This window comes from Triticum urartu, chromosome 4A, assembly GCF_056163025.1.
Source record: "Triticum urartu cultivar PI428250 chromosome 4A, HENAU_Tu73, whole genome shotgun sequence".
In the NCBI taxonomy this organism is placed as follows: Eukaryota; Viridiplantae; Streptophyta; class Magnoliopsida; order Poales; family Poaceae; genus Triticum; species Triticum urartu.
Genome location: NC_141876.1, coordinates 271,370,606 through 271,394,086, shown reverse-complemented (window position 1 = coordinate 271,394,086; position 23,481 = coordinate 271,370,606). Strand labels below are relative to the sequence as shown.

The 23,481-nt window shown below is 46.6% G+C and overlaps 1 protein-coding gene across 1 annotated transcript; it reads left to right on the top strand.

Moving 5' to 3' along the window:
• Window positions 1-1,151: 1,151 nt before the first annotated feature.
• On the top strand, window positions 1,152-3,181 carry LOC147975564 (uncharacterized). The gene is made up of 3 exons (XM_087520486.1): window positions 1,152-1,555; window positions 1,706-2,470; window positions 3,124-3,181. The coding sequence occupies exons 1-3, from the start codon at window positions 1,152-1,154 to the stop codon at window positions 3,179-3,181; spliced, it is 1,227 nt and encodes a 408-aa protein (XP_087376612.1).
• The last annotated feature ends 20,300 nt before the right edge of the window (window positions 3,182-23,481 follow it).

Genomic DNA, 23,481 nt, shown 5'->3' with positions numbered 1-23,481 from the left:
GCTATCTTGGTTTGTGCATTTCGCAAAGTGGCCATACATATCAAAAAAAAGAATAAGCTTTTAAGCAAAAGAGTGAACAAAGAGCTTGTAAGCAAGTGCCATAGCATCATACCACATTGTCATATAAGATCATCTTGGATCATAACACCGGGAGCCATACATATATAGCAGACTTGGGATAGAAGTTCATTTATTTTGCATCTTATAGGTTCTGCACAAGTGTCGTATCCGCCTATTGAGCAATCGTGCTAGCGTCTCTCTTGAGTTGTGCAACACGAGCGTTTTCCATGGATTTCACATTTTGTGCTCATCCTTGGTTGCACGACCCCATTTATCTATCCGTGTGTGTGTTTTCGTGAGCCACCCATATTGCTATTGGTCTACTTGTTACACTTGTGAATTTGTGAATCTCTTTCAACATCATTGACTCTTGTTAACATTTTACATCAAAATTTTGTGCCACTATCCTCACCGAGCTCCACCATAAGCCTTATTTGTTTAGGTGTGAGAAACCGACAAGAATTAGTACCAATTGTGCTATTTCCTTGTCCACATTTGAGTGATCATTGATCCACTTTCAACTTCGGTCAAGATACATTTGGTATTCATTCTTCTCTTTCTACCACTCACATTTTCCTCTTGGAGTGATGGATAGGCAAGGCATTTCATCTCCGGTCTTCGACAACAACGACGGCGTGAACAACTACATCACCAAAGCGTCAATCTTCGATCTACAACGACAAATGCAAGGCGCACAATCAAGATTGCGAGAGTGCATCTAGAACCTCCCCATCGACATTCGCCACTCCGAAGCAAGGAAAAGGGACTACATTGACAACAAGCTTTCCGCACAAAAGAAGGAGCAAGATGCAAGAATGGAGGAGATTCGGGCCTTGATCAAGTCTACTTCCCCTTCATCATCTTCACGGCGGCGGCAATCACATCGATCCTCTTCGGAGCGCCCAAGCGATACAAGCGCAAGTCGTCCACGTCCACATCTCCATGGCGACCACCATCACGTTCGTGATCCACCTCATCATGAAAGGCAAGTCACCTTCAATCAACATGTGCACGACAATGACGAACGACATCTACTACGAGCTCAAGTGCGACAACACCAACATCATCATGACGATGCTCACCAAGCACAAATGCACAAGTCCCAACAAGACCTACTTCACGCCAGGTCCAAACTTCATGAGCATAAGAGAAGACCACGAGACAAGAACCACCAAGACAGAGCTATGACTACACCAACCACTTCGGCATCTTCGCCAAGTGCTATCAAGGCATCTTCGCCTTTGGACGTACGGCATCTTCGCCTACTTCCCGTGAGTTCGCCTACATCGACATCATCAAGTACACGGCGACCACCTACGAGCGAGGGCGACACTTCCATCTTCAGAAGCCCCTCAAGGAAGATGGCCGAGCATGGGAATTTCCCTTCAGTCACGGAGACGAGCTACGAGGTGCCACATCATATGGGCCTCCTACAACAAGACGGTGACAAGAAGGTCGATCAAGGGCCATCCCCTTCGACCACGACGACGCGCACGAACTGCTACAACGACATGAAGAAGGCGCCCATATTGGACTCATACTCTGAGTCAAGCTACGAGACCGCTCATGAGACCTTATCTTTGGTCTTTGAGGAGAGTGATGATGTGCCATCTTCGGTCTTAATCCACGGCTACGACCACGACATGATTGAGCATGGATACATTTGCACCAACATCCCTCCGACAACGACATGTGACAAGATGCCCCAATTGCCATGTGAGAAGAGCCACCACCACATGAGTGACATGGGTGACTCCACCACACGTGACATTGAGAGCATTTCCTATGAGAGGATGAGTGTGACCACCACTAGCCCCACACTTGAGAGCATGCCACACATCCTATGTGAGGTTGAGAGCCATCTGAGTGACTCCACCAACCATATGAGTGAGAGCATCCGAGAGGGAGTGAGTGATCCACAACACTTAGTGAGTGAGGTAGTTGACACGGCATGTGAGGCCACTTTGATTTCTAACGACTTAACCTCTACTCCTAGTGTGTTTTCTTCTTTGGTGCTAGGTCTCCTACATGACGACATGCCTATCCTCGACGAGCCCATACATCCAATGGAGATGATGATGGCCATGGTGGACGATGCTACAGCCCCCACATGGTTCCATCACGATGAAGATGACCGCGACTTGGTCCTTGACGCCTCACCTACAACACATGGGCGTTGCTCCAAAGGTAACATAGGTGATGGTGCTTCTCTTGTGCCACTAATGGACTATTTTTCGAATGATTGCTTGCATGATGTTGACACACATATACCCATGCTTCATGCTAGTGCCACTTCTTCATGTCATGACTTACCTATTTATGATAAATATGATGACGAGCATGTTGATTTGCCTAGTTGTGATGCTATGCTCCATAGGATATCATGTGAAAATTCTTTTGATCACATCATGTTTGAAAATCCATTAACCTTGTCATATGCTATGAGTGAGATATCCCATATTGCATCATTTCAATCTCAACATAGTGACTATGCATGCCCCATTCACATCAATCCCATTTGCACTTATGGCATAGATGACGAGATGATGGTCATTGGCTTTTGTTTTTCATGTGATGATATTGCCATGCTTCCTTTACATGATATTGCCATGCTTCCTTTACATGATTTGTGCAATTCATCTACTATGCCATGCCATGATCACATTGTTCCAAATATGCATTGTTTTGGATGTTGTCAATATTCTCCATGTGATGTTTCCATTAATGCTCATGAGGAGACCCCCATAGTTTCCTCATACATATTAGGAGATTTTGATGCATTCCATACTTGGCATGATTCCCATAATTGCTTGCACCATATGCATTCCACGCATAAAAATGTGTTAGATATTTCCCACGACGCATTACAAAATTTTAGTCTCCATTATGCTATACATCACAACAAACCTATCATGATGGATGACAAGTTTCTATATCATGCATCTCATTTATTTGAGCATTGGATATTTTGTGCTAACCAACACAAGCATGTGCACATCATGATGGATGATGTGTACATATACCACGCACACACAATTTTCCATTTGTCTTTGTTTTGTGTAGGTACTCATGTATACTCATCAACCTCTCAATCCCTAGAGTTGACGAAAAGAGCTCTTGAGAGCAACGACGATTTGGGATCCCGTGGACTATCCTTACCACCGTTCTCTTCGCGCAACAACTACGCGCATCTATTCTACTTGTCTCTCACATGGCTATGGGCTATATACCGCTTCTCGCTTCTTGCTCATTTTACCGTGTTCACTTGGCATACTATGCTTGCTTCTATACCTTTTCCATGAAATTGTGACCCTTGCTTGCATCTACCCATGATTCACCATTATGCTACTCCTATGTGTATTTGCATGCTTGGTGGAGATCCTTGTTGCTATTGCCATGTTTATCATGTGCCTCATGCTATTGATGCTATTTTGCTCATATCCTCCTTTCATGCTTGTGCTATGTCATGTGAATTATTCATGCACACTATTTGCACCCATGAGATGCTTGCCATGATTCCTTCTAGTATGTTGCATCCTCGCACTACTAGCTTGCTTGACTTGATCACCATGATTGCTTGCTTTGTTGCATCACCCATCTTCAACTCTTGCTCACTTTCTTGGGTTGATGACATATATGCTCATGCCTCTCACAAGATATTTCTTGTTCATTGTCGCTTGCCTCCAATTGTTGCATATGTGCTTATTGATCTTGGAGACTTGGACACCATACTTGTGATGCATGCTTGTTTGATTGAGCCTATTGTATTTGGTTGTTCTCGCATCATATGCCTGCATACTATGAAATGCTCCCTTGTCCTTTCTTATGATGCGCATGATGCACACACTTGTTGGGTAACTCACCATTCGAATGATAGGTGTTGCATTTGCACTAACCTCATTTGTATTTCCGAGTGTTTGTCATGTTCTTTCATTTTGAAGGATTCACAAGGTGGCAACATCATGAAACACCTTGGTCATGTGAAGGCGTACATGATGCACAACACCAACATTTTCGACATCATCATAAAGGTGAACTCATTCCCTTTGAGCCATCCTCAATTACGCATATTGGATGCGTCACGCTTTCATTGTTGTCTCCCTCTTGTTGTCTACATGTTACATCTCGCTTATGGAGGAGCTACATGGGAGATTGGCTCTATGGACCTTCAAGTTGAGAAGCGCTCGCACTTATTGGATGCACCTTCGAACCTCCACTCATGCCACGAGATTGAGCATTGGTACACCAACACCTCCATACTTGTTTATTGTTCCCACACATGTCATGCTTGATGGACATATCATACACATGACAAATTTGCATCTTATGCATGGATTGACTCATATTACGATTGCCTTGTTGCATCTTGTATTCCCATGTCACCCATGATATATGAGCTTGTGCATTTCCTTAGAAAATTTGTTGTGATCTTTCTTGATGGCATATTCATACATCATGATCATATTGCCCATCATCAATTGCATGATCACATACTCATCTTGAGCATCCATTGCCTTATTCATGCTACTAATAAACCGTCCCTCTATGACATCATTTTGCACCGTCCCTCTATATCAATGCACAAGCTTATCAATGCACAAGTTTATCAATAACATTTTGGTTAGAGCACACAAAGTGTCCTTTCTTATTGTATTTGGTTGTTCTCGCATCATATTCACAACACCTTTGTGTGCGCAATGAATGCTTTTGCTCCCATGAATGCTTTGCATGCCATTCCATCTCTTGTGGATAAGCTTCATGCACCTTGTCATGCTCAATCTTGTTGCACGGACTCATTCTTACATGATGGACACTTTGTGTGCTCTAACCATTGTATTTCCGAGTGTCGTTTGTGTTTGCTCTTTTTGCATGTATACCACTCCAGCGACACCTTGGAGTACTTGGATTGCGCAACGTCTTCCACTCCATCCAACTACAAGTCCGCCCACGACAACCGTTCCCATGGTGATGAGGTTTTCGATCCGAGGTCAGATCTTTCCCAAGGGAGGGGAGATGATGCGGAGCATCCTATGATCATCCCCATGTACACTACGAATTCTCCCCAAGCCCCTAGTGCCCATATGTTGAGACCTCAAGAATACGCCATTGGACACAAGGTTAACTCGCTCCTTTCCGAATCTTCCCTTTCCGCATGTAAGACATGGATGCTACCTCAAGAGCGGACCTTATGCATACTCAGTTCCATCCGAGGAGACCATGGAGAGCCTAAGGACCAAGGCCAAGTGTGCGCGGGAGGAAGGGAAGGAGAGCCAGCTGCTACAGCCCGAACGGTACTACCGCCCACACCAAGCGGTACTACCGCTGAAGGCCCACAAGCGGTGCAACCGCTCGACCACCGCCCAACAACCGACCAAGCTTCTCTGATCGAGCGGCGCAAGGCCGGTGTAGCACCGGTTTATCCCCGTAACAGCCACCTGACCGGTACAACCGCCCCAAGCACCGGTACAACCGCTGAGCACATCTGGAAGCACCTCCAGGAACCCGTAACTGAGCGTACAGCGGTACAACCGTCCCCATGACTGGTACTACCGCCCTGCCTGTGCGCAGTGAAAGGGGTTTCATCCCATGTATCCCCCAACTTACCCCTTGCACTATATATACTTGTCCCTTAGCTCCGTACTAGGGTTAGCGTTGGTTTAGCTCATTTGAGAGATATTGCTATGCTCATCCATATCGGATCTACTCCACGAGAGAGACTTCAGCCTCTACGGAGAAGAGCCCTTTGGATTCAAGACCTCCTTTTGGAGATGAACTTCAAGACCTCCTCACGGGGAAGACCGGCTACCTCTTGTATCGTCCATTGTTGACTTTGGATCTTGTATCTTCCTTTGTGTTCATGGACCTAGCGCATGTGTGATCATTCTTGTTGGTTTGAGTGTTCTCTGGTGTTCCCCTCGTGATTTTCCCCTCGTTTCCCTCCTCGTGTTCTTTGTGTTCATCGCGGGATCCGCTCCTTTCGTGAAAGATCGGCCCTCTAGGGTTCCACCCTACATCATGACCCATGTGTTTAGACACCTCATTATACTTGGTGTTGTGAATGATTCCTATGCCTACCATAGACCTTTTGTTGAGCACATTGCGCATTCTTGCTACGATCTTGTGGTTGACGCTTGTTCACTTGTCACACATATTTGCATCTCTACCTCCCATTTGCATACTTGTTTCCATGATGTCCTTGATTGTGCTCACCTTATATGCTTAAATGCCACGCCACACTTCTTTGTCAAACCATATGCTATGCTTGATGACAACACTTGTTGGGTGAATTAACTCTTGAATGCTTGGTTTTGCTCTTACGCCAACCACATTTGTTTTTCCAAGTGCTTGTTATATTTGCTCCTTTTGAAGGAATTACAAGACAGTACGACATCGGAGAGTGCCCATTTGGAACTACAAGATGATGAATCCTTGGTGATCGTCCACTACTACACGACAACAACATCTCTTTCCCATGGTGATTTGGATTTCGATCCGAGGTCGAATCTTTCCCAAGGGGGAGGGGATGATGCGGAGCATCCTATGGACATCACCATGTCAAGAGTCCATTTGGCAAGTGACATGTGCCACATCTACTTCATACATACAAAGGTGAATCATCTCCTTTACACGTGTCCACTTGTACCTCTTGAGGATGGTATACTACTTGACCCCTCTCTCGTATGCATACATAGGTGTGAGCGGAGCTACACATTCATCGAGGAGGAGTCCAAGAAGAAGAGAACATCTACACCATCCAAGAGGGAAGCCTAGAAGCGCAGAAGGAAGCGCCAAGAAGAAGGCAGCAGCTCCCAGGCAACCCCGTGCGCACGGCCCCCTCCGACCCCATGCCCACGGGCCTCCCAGCCTGGCGGTCCTGAAGCCCCCGTGCGCACGGGCGTGTACCGTGCCCACGGGACCCCCGTGTCCACGGGCCCAACGGACCCCGTGCGCACGGGCCCTTGCATCAGGTCTCTGGATACCCCGTGCGCATGGGCTCCACTTACCCCGTGCGCACGGGGCCCCCTGTGTGTTGCTGCGGGCTTTGCCCATGTAATCCCCATTTCGCCCCTGCTTACCCCTTCATCCCTTGGACCTACATATACTCCTTCATCTCCTCCATTTAGACCCAGCTAAGAATAGATCTAGATATTAGAGCTTAGCTCATGTACCTCCCCTTGTGGGATTCCTCTTGAGAGAGAGACACTCCATTGGAGATCAAGGCCTCCATTAGAGAAGATCCCTAGTGGATGAAGACCCCCTTGTGGGAAGGATCTATCTAGATCATCAAGCCCTCATCTCCTTCAGAGGATTTGGGATGAACTCTACCATGTATCTTATTTCCCTTTGATTGTTCATGTACCTTGTGGATCTTGTGTGTTTGATTGTCTAGTGGATGTGTGATTGGACTTGTTCTTGAGTGTTCCTCTTGTTTTCCCTCTTGTGTTCATCTTGTGCTTGGGGATTCCCCCTCCAATTCGTGAAAGATCTCCACTTAGGGTTCCACCCTATATCACGAGTTCCCTCGCGCGTGCGCCACCCACTCGCTCCCGCTCCGCCCCAGCCTCGCCTCCCGCATCCTCCGGCAGAGGCAACTGCCTCCTCACCTCAGCCCCGAGAGACACCACCCGTCGATGGCCTCGCCGGAGCCAGCCGCCGCCGGCGACCGCGACAACCCTGCAAGACCCAGGTCGCATTGCCCCACTGCCCTTTCCCTTTCTCCCTTATTCTTCTCTCTCTCTCTCTAACCTTTTCTCTCTCCCCGTCATGGCAGTAGCAGTCAGGAGAGCCATGGAGCCGCGCAGTAGGCGCCGCCGGCCAGATCCGCGACCCCTGCGCCCGTTCCGTCCGCCCTCGCCCTTCCCTCGCCCGTCGCCTGCTCCCGTCGGTGTCCAGGGCCGCTACTAGCTCCTGCTTCGAGCACGAGATCGAGGACGAAGATGCGCCCGCTCCGTTGACCGCGACACATAGGGCCCAGCGCTCCCATGCTTCGATCGGCCTGTGAGGCCCAGCACCGCGCAAGGCCCACCTCCCAAGCTGGCCCATTCCTCCACCGACTTGGGCTTGGCCCATGGGCGAGCAACCCCCCCCTTCAGCCCCTTTGCTTTGTCGGGCCAGAAGATTTGGCCCATTTCACGTTTTTTTCCACAGAACAAATTTCCTTTTACCAGAGAAAACCTGTTTTATAGTTTAGTCCCTCTACTTCATGCATATAAAAACTCAACAACCATGCATCGGTTTAAAACAAACTATATATGTAAAATGCATAGAATTTTGTGTAGTTTCATTATATGCAACTTTCATCCATGTTAAAAATGTTAAAAATGATGTTTGCATATATTTTTGCATATTGCCATGTTAAAATGCTTTATTTCATAACTAATTAACCGTAGCTCCGAATTTAATAAACTTTATATGTAAATGGGGCAGAAAAATGCATAGATTAACATGGTGTACTCAATTTACGTGTTTAACAACTCTAAAATTGTGTATAGGGCAGAACAGTACCAAATCCATAAATTGCATATGAGGATTTTCCGGAATTGTAGTTTGTTATTCCGGCCTCATTTAAACTTTCCTAGATAGGTAGTTTCCATATGCTTCACCTCTTACCATGTTTGATAACATTTAATATTGTTGGGTACATAAACGAGAGTGAACTAAATGTTTGGATGTGGTGTTTCATCAATATGCAACTCGTTGCATATTGAGCTCCACTTAATTTGTAGTATTGTTTGTGCATATTGCCATGCCATGGCTCATTAAACCGGACATGCATCATACTTGGTTGTGCATCATGCCATGTTTATGTGATGGTTTTTCACTATGTTGCTTTCTTATTTCCGGGTTGCTTCTCTCGTTAGCTTCGGTTTCGTTCCGGAGTTGTGAGGATTCGTTCGACTACGTCCGCTTGTCTTCTTCATGGACTTTTTCTTCTTCCTTGCGGGATTTCCGGCAAGATGACCATACCCTCAAAATCACTTCTATCTTTGCTTGCTAGTTGTTCGCTCTATCGCTATGTCGCGCTACCTACCACTTCCTATGAGGAGACCCCCATAGTTTCCTCATACATATTAGGAGATTTTGATGCATTCCATACTTGGCGTGATTCCCATAATTGCTTTCACCATATGCATTCCACGCATAAAAATGTGTTAGATATTTCCCACGACACATTACACAATTTGAGTCTCCATTATGCTATACATCACAACAAACCTATCATGAAGTTTCTATATCATGCATCTCATTTATTTGAGCATTGGATATTTTGTGCTAACCAACACAAGCATGTGCGCATCATGATGGATGATGTGTACATATACCACGCACACATAATTTTCCATTTGTCTTTGTTTTGTGTAGGTACTCACGTATACTCATCAACCTCTCAATCCCAAGAGTTGACGAAAAGAGCCCTTGAGAGCAACGATGATTTGGGATCCCGTGGACTATCCTTACCACCGTTCTCTCCGCGCAACGACTACGCGCATCTATTCTACTTGTCTCTCACACGGCTATGGGCTATATACCGCTTCTCGCTTCTTGCTCATTTTACCGTGTTCACTTTGCATGCTATGCTTGCTTCTATGCCTTTTCCATGCAATTGTGACCCTTGCTTGCATCTACCCATGATTCACCATTATGCTACTCCTATGTGTATTTGCATGCTTGGTGGAGATCCTTGGTGCTATTGCCATGTTTATCATGTGCCTCATGCTATTGATGCTATTTTGCTCATATCCTCCTTTCATGCTTGTGCTATGTCATGTGAATTATTCATGCACACTATTTGCACCCATGACATGCTTGCCATGATTCCTTCTAGTATGTTGCATCCTCGCACTACTAGCTTGCTTGACTTGATCGCCATGATTGCTTGCTTTGTCGCATCACCCATCTTAAACTCTTGCTCACTTTCTTGGGTTGATGACATATATGCTCATGCCTCTCACATGATACTTCTTGTTCATTGTCGCTTGCCTCCAATTGTTGCATATGTCCTTATTGATCTTGGAGACTTGGACACCTTACTTGTGCTGCATGCTTGTTTGATTGAGCCTATTGTATTTGGTTGTTCTCGCATCATATGCCTCCATACTATGAAATGCTCCCTTGTCCTTTCTTATGATGCGCATGATGCACACACTTGTTGGGTATCTCACCATTCGAATGATAGGTGTTGCATTTGCACTAACCTCATTTGTATTTCCGAGTGTTTGTCATGTTCTTTCATTTTGAAGGATTCACAAGGTGGCAACATCATGAAACACCTTGGTCATGTGAAGGCGTACATGATGCACAACACCAACATTTTCGACATCATCATAAAGGTGAACTCATTCCCTTTGAGCCATCCTCAATTACGCATATTGGATGGGTCACGCTTTCATTGTTGTCTCCCTCTTGTTGTCTACATGTTACATCTCGCTTATGGAGGAGCTACATGGGAGATTGGCTCTATGGACCTTCAAGTTGAGGACCGCTCGCACTTATTGGATGCACCTTCGAACCTCCACTCATGCCACGACATTGAGCATTGGTACACCAACACCTCCATACTTGTTGATTGTGCCCACACATGTCATGCTCGATGGACATATCATACACATGACAAATTTGCATCTTATGCATGGATTGACTCATATTACGATTGCCTTGTTGCATCTTGTATTCCCATGTCACCCATGATATATGAGCTTGTGCATTTCCTTAGCAAATTTGTTGTGATCTTTCTTGATGGCATATTCATACATCATGATCATATTGCCCATCATCAATTGCATGATCACATACTCATCTTGAGCATCCATTGCCTTATTCATGCTACTGATAAACCGTCCCTCTATGACATCATTTTGCACCGTCCCTCTATATCAATGCACAAGCTTATCAATGCACAAGTTTATCAATAACATTTTGGTTAGAGCACACAAAGTGTCCTTTGTTATTGTATTTGGTTGTTCTCGCATCATATTCACAACACCTTTGTGTGCGCAATGAATGCTTTTGCTCCCATGAATGCTTTGCATGCCATTCCATCTCTTGTGGATAAGCTTCATGCACCTTGTCATGCTCAATCTTGTTGCACGGACTCATTCTTACATGATGGACACTTTGTGTGCTCTAACCATTGTATTTCCGAGTGTCGTTTGTGTTTGCTCTTTTTGCATGTATACCACTCCAGCTACACCTTGGAGTACTTGGATTGCGCAACGTCTTCCACTCCATCCAACTACAAGTCCGCCCACGACAACCGTTCCCATGGTGATGAGGTTTTCGATCCGAAGTCGGATCTTTCCCAAGGGAGGGGAGATGATGCGGAGCATCCTATGATCATCCCCATGTACACTACGAATTCTCCCCAAGCCCCTAGTGCCCACATGTTGAGACCTCAAGCACACGCCATTGGACACAAGGTGAACTCGCTCCTTTCCGAATCTTCCCTTTCCGCATGTAAGACATGGATGCTACCTCAAGAGCGGACCTTATGCATACTCAGGTCCATCCGAGGAGATCATGGAGAGCCTAAGGACCAAGGCCAAGTGTGTGCGGGAGCAAGGGAAGGAGAGCCAGCTGCTACAGCCCGAGCGGTACTACCGCCCACACCAAGCGGTACTACCGCTGAAGGCCCACAAGCGGTGCAACCGCTCGACCACCACCCAACAACCGACCAAGCTTCTGTGATCGAGCGGTGCAAGGTCGGTGTAGCACCGCTTTATCCCCGTAACAGCCACCTGATCGGTACAACCGCCCCAAGCACCGGTACAACCGCTGAGCACATCTGGAAGCACCTCCAGGAACCCGTAACTGAGCATACAGCGGTACAACCGTCCCCATGACCGGTACTACCGCCCTGCCTGTGCGCAGTGAAAGGGGTTTCACCCCATGTATCCCCCAACTTACCCCTTGGACAATATATACTTGTCCCTTAGCTCCGTACTAGGGTTAGCGTTGGTTTAGCTCATTTGAGAGATAGAGCTATTCTCATCCATATCGGACCTACTCCACGAGAGAGACTTCAGCCTCTACGGAGAAGAGCCCTTTGGATTCAAGACCTCCTTTTGGAGAAGAACTTCAAGACCTCCTCACGGAGAAGACCGGCTACCTCTTGTATCGTCCGTTGTTGACTTTGGATCTTGTATCTTCCTTTGTGTTCATGGACCTAGCGCATGTGTGATCATTCTTGTTGGTTTGAGTGTTCTCTGGTGTTCCCCTTGTGATTTTCCCCTCGTTTCCCTCCTCGTGTTCTTCGTGTTCATCGCGGGATCCGCTCCTTTCGTGAAAGATCGGCCCTCTAGGGTTCCACCCTACATCATGACCCATGTGTTTAGACACCTCATTATACTTGGTGTTGTGAATGATTCCTATGCCTACCATAGACCTTTTGTTGAGCACATTGCGCATTCTTGCTATGATCTTGAGGTTGATGCTTGTTCACTTGTCACACATATTTGCATCTCGGCCTCCCATTTGCATACTTGTTTCCATGATGTCCTTGATTGTGCTCACCTTATATGCTTAAATGCCATGCCACACTTCTTTGTCAAACCATATGCTATGCTTGATGACAACACTTGTTGGGTGAATTCCTCTTGAATGCTTGGTTTTGCTCTTACGCCAACCACATTTGTTTTTCCAAGTGCTTGTTATCTTTGCTCCTTTTGAAGGAATTACAAGACGGTACGACATCAGAGAGTGCCCATTTGGAACTACAAGATGATGAATGCTTGGTGATCGTCCACTACTACACGGCAACAACATCTCTTTCGCATGGTGATTTGGATTTCGATCCGAGGTCGGATCTTTCCCAAGGGGGAGGGGATGATGCGGAGCATCCTATGGACATCACCATGTCAAGAGTCCATTTGGCAAGTGACATGTGCCACATCTACTTCATACATACAAAGGTGAATCGTCTCCTTTACACGTGTCCACTTGTACCTCTCGAGGATGGTATACTACTTGACCCCTCTCTCGTATGCATACATAGGTGTGAGCGGAGCTACACATTCATCGAGGAGGAGTCCAAGAAGAAGAGAACATCTACACCATCCAAGAGGGAAGCCTGGAAGCGGAGAAGGAAGCGCCAAGAAGAAGGCAGCAGCTCCCAGGCAACCCCGTGCGCACGGCCCCTCCGACCCCGTGCCCACGGGCCTCCCAGCCTGGCGGTCCTGAAGCCCCCGCGCGCACGGGCGTGTACCGTGCCCACGGGACCCCCGTGTCCACGGGCCCAACGGACCCCGTGCGCACGGGCCCTTGCGTCAGGTCTCTGGATACCCCGTGCGCATGGGCTCCACTTACCCCGTGCGCACGGGGCCCCCTGTGTGTTGCTGCGGGCTTTGCCCATGTAATCCCCATTTCGCCCCTGCTTACCCCTTCATCCCTTGGACCTACATATACTCCTTCATCTCCTCCATTTAGACCCAGCTAAGAATAGATCTAGATATTAGAGCTTAGCTCATGTACCTCCCCTTGTGGGATTCCTCTTGAGAGAGAGACACTCCATTGGAGATCAAGGCCTCCATTAGAGAAGATCCCTAGTGGATGAAGACCCCCTTGTGGGAAGGATCTATCTAGATCATCAAGCCCTCATCTCCATCAGAGGATTTGGGATGAACTCTACCATGTATCTTATTTCCCTTTGATTGTTCATGTACCTTGTGGATCTTGTGTGTTTGATTGTCTAGTGGATGTGTGATTGGACTTGTTCTGGAGTGTTCCTCTTGTTTTCCCTCTTGTGTTCATCTTGTGCTTGGGGATTCCCCCTCCAATTCGTGAAAGATCTCCACTTAGGGTTCCACCCTATATCACGAGTTCCCTCGCGCGTGCGCCATCCACTCGCTGCCGCTCCGCCCCAGCCTCGCCTCCCGCATCCTCCGGTAGAGGCAACTGCCTCCTCACCTCGTCCCCGAGAGCCACCACCCGTCGATGGCCTCGCCGGAGCCAGCCGCCGCCGGCGACCGCGACAACCCTGCTAGACCCAGGTCGCATTGCCCCACTGCCCTTTCCCTTTCTCCCTTATTCTTCTCTCTCTCTCTAACCTTTCCTCTCTCCCCGTCATGGCAGTAGCAGCCAGGAGAGCCATGGAGCCGCGCAGTAGGCGCCGCCGGCCGGATCCGCGACCCATGCGCCCGTTCCGTCCGCCCTCGCCCTTCCCTCGCCCGTCGCCTGCTCCCGTCGGTGTCCAGGGCCGCTGCTAGCTCCTGCTTCGAGCACAAGATCGAGGACGAAGATGCGCCCGCTCCGTTGACCGCGACGCATAGGGCCCAGCGCTCCCATGCTTCGATCGGCCTGTGAGGCCCAGCACCGCGCAAGGCCCACCTCCCGAGCCGGCCCATTCCTCCACCGACTTGGGCTTGGCCCATGGGCGAGCAACCCCCCCTTCAGCCCCTTTGCTTTGTCGGGCCAGAAGATTTGGCCCATTTCACGTTTTTTTCCACAGAACAAATTTCCTTTTACTAGAGAAAACCTGTTTTACAGTTTAGTCCCTCTACTTCATGCATATAAAAACTCAACAACCATGCATCGGTTTAAAACAAACTATATATGTAAAATGGATAGAATTTTGTGTAGTTTCATAATATGCAACTTTCATCCATGTTAAAAATGTTAAAAATGATGTTTGCATATATTTTTGCATATTGCCATGTTAAAATGCTTTATTTCATAACTAATTAACCGTAGCTCCGAATTTTATAAACTTTATATGTAAGTGGGGCAGAAAAATGCATAGATTAACATGGTGTACTCAATTTACATGTTTAACAACTCTAAAATTGTGTATAGGGCAGAACAGTACCAAATGCATAAATTGCATATGAGGATTTTCCGGAATTGTAGTTTGTTATTCCGGCCTCATTTAAACTTTCCTAGATAGGTAGTTTCCATATGCTTCACCTCTTACCATGTTTGATAACATTTAATATTGTTGGGTACATAAACGAGAGTGAACTAAATGTTTGAATGTGGTGTTTCATCAATATGCAACTCGTTGCATATTGAGCTCCACTTAATTTGTAGTATTGTTTGTGCATATTGCCATGCCATGGCTCATTAAACCGGACATGCATCATACTTGGTTGTGCATCATGCCATGTTTATGTGATGGTTTTTCACTATGTTGCTTTCTTATTTCCGGGCTGCTTCTCTCGTTAGCTTCGGTTTCGTTCTGGAGTTGTGAGGATTCGTTCGATTACGTCCGCTTGTCTTCTTCATGGACTTTTTCTTCTTCCTTGCGGGATTTCCGGCAAGATGACCATACCCTCGAAATCACTTCTATCTTTGCTTGCTAGTTGTTCGCTCTATCTCTATGTCGCGCTACCTACCACTTCCTATGAGGAGACCCCCATAGTTTCCTCATACATATTAGGAGATTTTGATGCATTCCATACTTGGCATGATTCCCATAATTGCTTGCACCATATGCATTCCACGCATAAAAATGTGTTAGATATTTCCCACGATGCATTACACAATTTGAGTCTCCATTATGCTATACATCACAACAAACCTATCATGAAGTTTCTATATCATGCATCTCATTTATTTGAGCATTGGATATTTTGTGCTAACCAACACAAGCATGTGCGCATCATGATGGATGATGTGTACATATACCACGCACACACAATTTTCCATTTGTCTTTGTTTTGTGTAGGTACTCACGTATACTCATCAACCTCTCAATCCCAAGAGTTGACGAAAAGAGCTCTTGAGAGCAACGACGATTTGGGATCCCGTGGACTATCCTTACCACCGTTCTCTTCGCACAACGACTACGCGCATCTATTCTACTTGTCTCTCACACGGCTATGGGCTATATACCGCTTCTCGCTTCTTGCTCATTTTACCGTGTTCACTTTGCATGCTATGCTTGCTTCTATGCCTTTTCCATGCAATTGTGACCCTTGCTTGCATCTACCCATGATTCACCATTATGCTACTCCTATGTGTATTTGCATGCTTGGTGGAGATCCTTGTTGCTATTGCCATGTTTATCATGTGCCTCATGCTATTGATGCTATTTTGCTCATATCCTCCTTTCATGCTTGTGCTATGTCATGTGAATTATTCATGCACACTATTTGCACCCATGACATGCTTGCCATGATTCCTTCTAGTATGTTGCATCCTCGCACTACTAGCTTGCTTGACTTGATCGCCATGATTGCTTGCTTTGTCGCATCACCCATCTTCAACTCTTGCTCACTTTCTTGGGTTGATGACATATATGCTCATGCCTCTCACATGATACTTCTTGTTCACTGTCGCTTGCCTCCAATTGTTGCATATGTGCTTATTGATCTTGGAGACTTGGACACCTTACTTGTGCTGCATGCTTGTTTGATTGAGCCTATTGTATTTGGTTGTTCTCGCATCATATGCCTCCATACTATGAAATGCTCCCTTGTCCATTCTTATGATGCGCATGATGCATACACTTGTTGGGTATCTCACCATTCGAATGATAGGTGTTGCATTTGCACTAACCTCATTTGTATTTCTGAGTGTTTGTCATGTTCTTTCATTTTGAAGGATTCACAAGGTGGCAACATCATGAAACACCTTGGTCATGTGAAGGCGTACATGATGCACAACACCAACATTTTCGACATCATCATAAAGGTGAACTCATTCCCTTTGAGCCATCCTCAATTACGCATATTGGATGGGTCACGCTTTCATTGTTGTCTCCCTCTTGTTGTCTGTATGTTACATCTCGCTTATGGAGGAGCTACATGGGAGATTGTCTCTATGGACCTTCAAGTTGAGGACCGCTCGCACTTATTGGATGCACCTTCGAACCTCCACTCATGCCACGACATTGAGCATTGGTACACCAACACCTCCATACTTGTTGATTGTGCCCACACATGTCATGCTCGATGGACATATCATACACATGACAAATTTGCATCTTATGCATGGATTGACTCATATTACGATTGCCTTGTTGCATCTTGTATTCCCATGTCACCCATGATATATGAGCTTGTGCATTTCCTTAGCAAATTTGTTGTGATCTTTCTTGATGGAATATTCATACATCATGATCATATTGCCCATCATCAATTGCATGATCACATACTCATCTTGAGAATCCATTGCCTTATTCATGCTATTGATAAACCGTTCCTCTATGACATCATTTTGAACCGTCCCTCTATATTAATGCACAAGCTTATCAATGCACAAGTTTATCAATAACATTTTGGTTAGAGCACACAAAGTGTCCTTTCTTATTGTATTTGGTTGTTCTCGCATCATATTCACAACACCTTTGTGTGCGCAATGAATGCTTTTGCTCCCATGAATGCTTTGCATACCATTCCATCTCTTGTGGATAAGCTTCATGCACCTTGTCATGCTCAATCTTGTTGCACGGACTCATTCTTACATGATGGACACTTTGTGTGCTCTAACCATTGTATTTCCGAGTGTCGTTTGTGTTTGCTCTTTTTGCATGTATACCACTCCAGCGACACCTTGGAGTACTTGGATTGCGCAACCTCTTCCACTCCATCCAACTAGAAGTCCGCCCACGACAACCGTTCCCATGGTGATGAGGTTTTCGATCCGAGGTCAGATCTTTCCCAAGGGAGGGGAAATGATGCGGAGCATCCTATGATCATCCCCATGTACACTATGAATTCTCCCCAAGCCCCTAGTGCCCACATGTTGAGACCTCAAGAATACGCCATTGGACACAAGGTGAACTCGCCCCTTTCCGAATCTTCCCTTTCCGCATGTAAGACATGGATGCTACCTCAAGAGCGGACCTTATGCATACTCAGGTCCATCCGAGGAGACCATGGAGAGCCTAAGGACCAAGGCCAAGTCTTCGCGGGAGCAAGGGAAGGAGAGCCAGCTGCTACAGCCCGAGCGGTACTACCGCCCTCACCAAGCGGTACTATCGCTGAAGGCCCACAAGCGGTGCAACCGCTCGACCACCGCCCAACAACCGACCAAGCTTCTGTGATCGAGCGGTGCAAGGCCGGTGTAGCACCGGTTTATCCCCGTAACAGCCACCTGACCGGTACAACCGCCCCAAGCACCGGTACAACCGCTGAGCACATCTGGAAGCACCTCCAGGAACCCGTAGCTGAGCGTACAGTGGTACAAGCGTCCCCATGACCGGTACTACCGCCCTGCCTGTGCGTAGTGAAAGGGGTTTCACCCCATGTATCCCCCAACTTACCCCTTGACTATATATACTTGTCCCTTAGCTCCGTACTAGGGTTAGCGTTGGTTTAGCTCATTTGAGAGATAGAGCTATGCTCATCCATATCGGATCTACTCCACGAGAGAGACTTCAGCCTCTACGGAGAAGAGCCCTTTGGATTCAAGACCTCCTTTTGGAGAAGAACTTCAAGACCTCCTCACGGGGAAGACCGGCTACCTCTTGTATCGTCCGTTGTTGACTTTGGATCTTGTATCTTCCTTTGTGTTCATGGACCTAGCGCATGTGCGATTATTCTTGTTGGTTTGAGTGTTCTATGGTGTTCCCCTCGTGATTTTCCCCTCGTTTCCCTCCTCGTGTTCTTCGTGTTCATCGCGGGATCCGCTCCTTTCGTGAAAGATCGGCCCTCTAGGGTTCCACCCTACATCATGACCCATGTGTTTAGACACCTCATTATACTTGGTGTTGTGAATGATTCCTATGCCTACCATAGACCTTTTGTTGAGCACATTGCGCATTCTTGCTATGATCTTGAGGTTGATGCTTGTTCACTTGTCACACATATTTGCATCTCGGCCTCCCATTTGCATACTTGTTTCCATGATGTCCTTGATTGTGCTCACATTATATGCTTAAATGCCATGCCACACTTCTTTGTCAAACCATATGCTATGCTTGATGACAACACTTGTTGGGTGAATTACCTCTTGAATGCTTGGTTTTGCTCTTACGCCAACCACATTTGTTTTTCCAAGTGCTTGTTATCTTTGCTCCTTTTGAAGGAATTATAAGACGGTACGACATCGGAGAGTGCCCATTTGGAAATACAAGATGATGAATGCTTGGTGATCGTCCACTACTACACGGCAACAACATCTCTTTCCCATAGTGATTTGGATTTCGATCCGAGGTCGGATCTTTCACAAGGGGGAGGGGATGATGCGGAGCATCCTATGGACATCACCATGTCCAGAGTCCATTTGGCAAGTGACATGTGCCACATCTACTTCATACATACAAAGGTGAATCATCTCCTTTACACGTGTCCACTTGTACCTCTCGAGGATGGTATACTACTTGACCCCTCTCTCGTATGCATACATAGGTGTGAGCGGAGATACACATTCATCGAGGAGGAGTCCAAGAAGAAGAAAACATCTACACCATCCAAGAGGGAAGCCTGGAAGCGGAGAAGGAAGCACCAAGAAGAAGGCAGCCGCTCCCAGGCAACCCCGTGCGCACGGCCCCCTCCGACCCCGTGCCCACGGGCCTCCCAGCCTGGCGGTCCTGAAGCCCCCGTGCGCACGGGCGTGTACCGTGCCCACGGGACCCTCGTGTCCACGTGCCCAACGGACCCCGTGCGCACGGGCCCTTGCGTCAGGTCTCTGGATACCCCGTGTGCATGGGCTCCACTTACCCCGTGCGCACGGGGCCCCCTGTGTGTTGCTGCGGGCTTTGCCCATGTAATCCCCATTTCGCCCCTGCTTACCCCTTCATCCCTTGGACCTACATATACTCCTTCATCTCCTCCATTTAGACCCAGCTAAGAATAGATCTAGATATTAGAGCTTAGCTCATGTACCTCCCCTTATGGGATTCCTCTTGAGAGAGAGACACTCCATTGGAGATCGAGGCCTCCATTAGAGAAGATCCCTAGTGGATGAAGACCCCCTTGTGGGAAGGATCTACCTAGATCATCAAGCCCTCATCTCCTTCAGAGGATTTGGGATGAACTCTACCATGTATCTTATTTCCCTTTGATTGTTCATGTACCTTGTGGATCTTGTGTGTTTGATTGTCTAGTGGATGTGTGATTGGACTTGTTCTTGAGTGTTCCTCTTGTTTTCCCTCTTGTGTTCATCTTGTGCTTGGGGATTCCCCCTCCAATTCGTGAAAGATCTCCACTTAGGGTTCCACCCTATATCACGAGTTCCCTCGCGCGTGCGCCACCCACTCGCTGCCGCTCCGCCCCAGCCTCGCCTCCCGCATCCTCCGGCAGAGGAAACTGCCTCCTCACCTCGGCCCCGAGAGCCACCACCCGTCGATGGCCTCGCCGAAGCCAGCCGCCGCCGGCGACCGCGACAACCCTGCTAGACCCAGGTCGCATTGCCCCACTACCCTTTCCCTTTCTCCCTTATTCTTCTCTCTCTCTCTGACCTTTCCTCTCTCCCCGTCATGGCAGTAGCAGTCAGGAGAGCCATGGAGCTGCGCAGTAGGCGCCGCCGGCCGGATCCGCGACCCCTGCGCCCGTTCCGTCCGCCCTCGCCCTTCCCTCGCCGTCGCCTGCTCCCGTCGGTGTCCAGGGCCGCTGCTAGCTCCTGCTTCGAGGACGAGATCGAGGACGAAGATGCGCCCGCTCCGTTGACCGCGACACATAGGGCCCAGCGCTCCCATGCTTCGATCGGCCTGTGAGGCCCAGCACCGCGCAAGGCCCACCTCCCGAGCTGGCCCATTCCTCCACCGACTTGGGCTTGGCCCATGGGCGAGCAACCCCCCCTTCAGCCCCTTTGCTTTGTCGGGCCAGAAGATTTGGCCCATTTCACGTTTTTTTCCACAGAACAAATTTCCTTTTACCAGAGAAAACCTGTTTTACAGTTTAGTCCCTCTACTTCATGCATATAAAAACTCAACAACCATGCATCGGTTTAAAACAAACTATATATGTAAAGTGCATAGAATTTTGTGTAGTTTCATAATATGCAACTTTCATCCATGTTAAAAATGTTAAAAATGATGTTTGCATATATTTTTGCATATTGCCATGTTAAAATGCTTTATTTCATAACTAATTAACCGTAGCTCCGAATTTAACAAACTTTATATGTAAATGGGGCAGAAAAATGCATAGATTAACATGGTGTACTCAATTTACGTGTTTAACAACTCTAAAATTGTGTATAGGGCAGAACAGTACCAAATCCATAAATTGCATATGAGGATTTTTCGGAATTGTAGTTTGTTATTCCGGCCTCATTTAAACTTTCCTAGATAGGTAGTTTCCATATGCTTCACCTCTTACCATGTTTGATAACATTTAATATTGTTGGGTATATAAACGAGAGTGAACTAAATGTTTGGATGTGGTGTTTCATCAATATGCAACTCGTTGCATATTGAGCTCCACTTAATTTGTAGTATTGTTTGTGCATATTGCCATGCCATGGCTCATTAAACCGGACATGCATCATACTTGGTTGTGCATCATGCCATATTTATGTGATGGTTTTTCACTATGTTGCTTTCTTATTTCCGGGTTGCTTCTCTCGTTAGCTTCGGTTTCGTTCCGGAGTTGTGAGGATTCGTTCGACTACGTCCGCTTGTCTTCTTCATGGACTTTTTCTTCTTCCTTGCGGGATTTCCGGCAAGATGACCATACCCTCGAAATCACTTCTATCTTTGCTTGCTAGTTGTTCGCTCTATCGCTATGTCGCGCTACCTACCACTTCCTATGAGGAGACCCCCATAGTTTCCTCATACATATTAGGAGATTTTGATGCATTCCATACTTGGCATGATTCCCATAACTGCTTGCACCATATGCATTCCACGCATAAAAATGTGTTAGATATTTCCCACGACGCATTACACAATTTGAGTCTCCATTATGCTATACATCACAACAAACCTATCATGAAGTTTCTATATAATGCATCTCATTTATTTGAGCATTGGATATTTTGTGCTAACCAACACAAGCATGTGCGCATCATGATGGATGATGTGTACATATACCACGCACACATAATTTTCCATTTGTCTTTGTTTTGTGTAGGTACTCACGTATACTCATCAACCTCTCAATCCCAAGAGTTGACGAAAAGAGCTCTTGAGAGCAACGACGATTTGGGATCCCGTGGACTATCCTTACCACCGTTCTCTTCGCACAACGACTACGCGCATCTATTCTACTTGTCTCTCACACGGCTATGGGCTATATACCGCTTCTCGCTTCTTGCTCATTTTACCGTGTTCACTTTGCATGCTATGCTTGCTTCTATGCCTTTTCCATGCAATTGTGACCCTTGCTTGCATCTACCCATGATTCACCATTATGCTACTCCTATGTGTATTTGCATGCTTGGTGGAGATCCTTGTTGCTATTGCCATGTTTATCATGTGCCTCATGCTATTGATGCTATTTTGCTCATATCCTCCTTTCATGCTTGTGCTATGTCATGTGAATTATTCATGCACACTATTTGCACCCATGACATGCTTGCCATGATTCCTTCTAGTATGTTGCATCCTCGCACTACTAGCTTGCTTGACTTGATCGCCATGATTTCTTGCTTTGTCGCATCACCCATCTTCAACTCTTGCTCACTTTCTTGGGTTGATGACATATATGCTCATGCCTCTCACATGATACTTCTTGTTCATTGTCGCTTGCCTCCAATTGTTGCATATGTGCTTATTGATCTTGGAGACTTGGACACCTTACTTGTGCTGCATGCTTGTTTGATTGAGCCTATTGTATTTGGTTGTTCTCGCATCATATGCCTCCATACTATGAAATGCTCCCTTGTCCTTTCTTATGATGCGCATGATGCATACACTTGTTGGGTATCTCACCATTCGAATGATAGGTGTTGCATTTGCACTAACCTCATTTGTATTTCCGAGTGTTTGTCATGTTCTTTCATTTTGAAGGATTCACAAGGTGGCAACATCATGAAACACCTTGGTCATGTGAAGGCGTACATGATGCACAACACCAACATTTTTGACATCATCATAATGGTGAACTCATTCCCTTTGAGCCATCCTCAATTACGCATATTGGATGGGTCACGCTTTCATTGTTGTCTCCCTCTTGTTGTCTACATGTTACATCTCGCTTATGGAGGAGCTACATGGGAGATTGGCTCTATGGACCTTCAAGTTGAGGACCACTCGAACTTATTGGATGCACTTTCGAACCTCCACTCATGCCACGACATTGAGCATTGGTACACCAACACCTCCATACTTGTTGATTGTGCCCACACATGTCATGCTCGATGGACATATCATACACATGACAAATTTGCATCTTATGCATGGATTGACTCATATTACGATTGCCTTGTTGCATCTTGTATTCCCATGTCACCCATGATATATGAGCTTGTGCATTTCCTTAGCAAATTTGTTGTGATCTTTCTTGATGGCATATTCATACATCATGATCATATTGCCCATCATCAATTGCATGATCACATACTCATCTTGAGCATCGATTGCCTTCTATATCAATGCAC

Bases quoted from the DNA above. Each gene is read 5' to 3' on its own strand.
- LOC147975564 (XM_087520486.1), top strand. From the start codon at position 1,152: ATGCACAAGTCCCAACAAGACCTACTTCACGCCAGGTCCAAACTTCAT. The intron at 1,556-1,705 runs GAACTGCTACAA...CGACCACGACAT, and splicing joins TCGACCACGACGACGCGCAC to GATTGAGCATGGATACATTT. The intron at 2,471-3,123 runs GTTTGAAAATCC...TGTTTTGTGTAG, and splicing joins AATTCTTTTGATCACATCAT to GTACTCATGTATACTCATCA.